The 1580-nt window shown below is 45.4% G+C and overlaps 1 protein-coding gene across 1 annotated transcript; it reads right to left on the minus strand.

The window, feature by feature from the left end:
* Positions 1-17: 17 nt before the first annotated feature.
* On the minus strand, positions 18-1200 carry LOC121966980 (cyclic AMP-responsive element-binding protein 3-like protein 2; the record flags this gene model as incomplete). The annotated part of the gene is made up of 2 exons (XM_042517043.1): positions 18-270; positions 957-1200. Coding segments are annotated over 2 exons (497 nt in total), but the record flags the coding sequence as incomplete, so codon positions are not given.
* Between the last annotated feature and the right edge of the window lie 380 nt (positions 1201-1580).

The following is a 1580-nucleotide window of genomic DNA, read 5'->3' on the forward strand; positions in this document are numbered from 1 at the left end:
ACACAGGGACAGGAGACAGGAGGACACAGACACAGGGACAGGAGACACGAGGAGCTCTGACCTTGAAGCCTTTGCTCTGGGCGACGCTGGTCTGAACAGGGGCAGCCCCGGCAGCAGGGGCCACAGCGGGGCCCTCGGGAGCCTGGGGCCCCTCGCTGGAGGCCAGAGACAGTGAGAGTGTGGGGAGGAGGGAGGGCGTCTCACACAGGAGGCTGTCGATGGCGTCCTCCTGCTCCATGGGCCAATCAGCCGAGTCCCCGTCAGACTCTGCTGCGCACGCGCACACACACACACACACACACACACACACACACACACACACACACACACACACGCCTCTTACTGTTTCTGAAGTTTATCTTTTTTATTTTGATCTTTTTATCAGAAATCAGGATTCATGCACAGTTTTACCAATACATTTATTTTCCAGGACTTCTCCAGAACTTTTCCAGGTCCTGTGGGCCCACTGGTTTTTGGTGATTTTAAAAGTAAAGTTAAATTTTTATCTGCTTTTTTTCTTCCTTAAAAACTTTGAGATGTTTTACTTATGTATTTTAATTCTTGGGGATTTTTTAAGAAAACATTTTGGCCTTTTCTGACTTTTTTGGCTTTCTCTTTTCTTTTGCTGATTTCTAAAGAAAATATTTTGGCATCGTTTTATTTCCTAAACATGCCTTCTTTTTTTCATTTTATCACAGCCAGAAATGTAAAAACATAAAGTATCATTTGATCTTAAAATTTCAGATGGTCCTTGGACACGTCATGAGTTATTATACAGGTTTCTAAAACAAATCCCCATGACTTTTCCAGGTTTTCCATGACCGTATGAAGCCTGTGTCGGGCAGCCTTTAAAAGCAGGAGAGGACATCCCTAAAGTCTCAGACCACGTGAGTCTGATGTCAGGATATTGATCTGACATCGACAGATTGCTGATAAAGTGCTGGTGGGCGTCTGACCTGCGTCGCTGCCTTGCTCTCCGGTCAGGTGCGACAGCGGCGACTGCGGGCGGCTGTCCCCGCAGAGCGAGTAGCTGTGCTCGGCCGTGATGTGGGGGGGCAGAGGGGAGGACGGGGACAGGTCGCTGCCGTCCTCGCCCTCCATGGCCTCCACGCCGCCTCTCACCCCCGACAGGAAGGGGTCGCTGAGGAGCTGGCCCAGCAAAGCATCCTGGGAGAGGTCGTCCAGGAGCTCTGAGAAGTGCTGCAAGGAGGACGAGAAAAAACTTCCATAAATATTCTGTATTTATGATCAGGACTGAAGCTAGTTTAGAGATTTAACTCCCAAAAAATAATAATAATAATGGAAAACAATATTAATTTACATCCTTTTTATAGCAGTTTAGGAAGAGGACATTTTTGTCCTCTGAGAGTACAAAACGAAACATTTTTTAAAAATATCATACTGCACAAAAAAATTAAATGCACCAAAATCAACTTTATTGCTAATCATTGACATATCCCAGAGTCTGATAATCCACACACACACACACACACACACACACACACAAATCAAAATGGCATTAAATATTTGGAAAATAATTATTTTGTTTTGGGTGGTTTTGGGCATTAAAAAAGTGTTTT

This window comes from Plectropomus leopardus, unplaced genomic scaffold (genome assembly GCF_008729295.1).
Source record: "Plectropomus leopardus isolate mb unplaced genomic scaffold, YSFRI_Pleo_2.0 unplaced_scaffold26535, whole genome shotgun sequence".
Lineage (NCBI taxonomy): Eukaryota > Metazoa > Chordata > Actinopteri > Perciformes > Serranidae > Plectropomus > Plectropomus leopardus.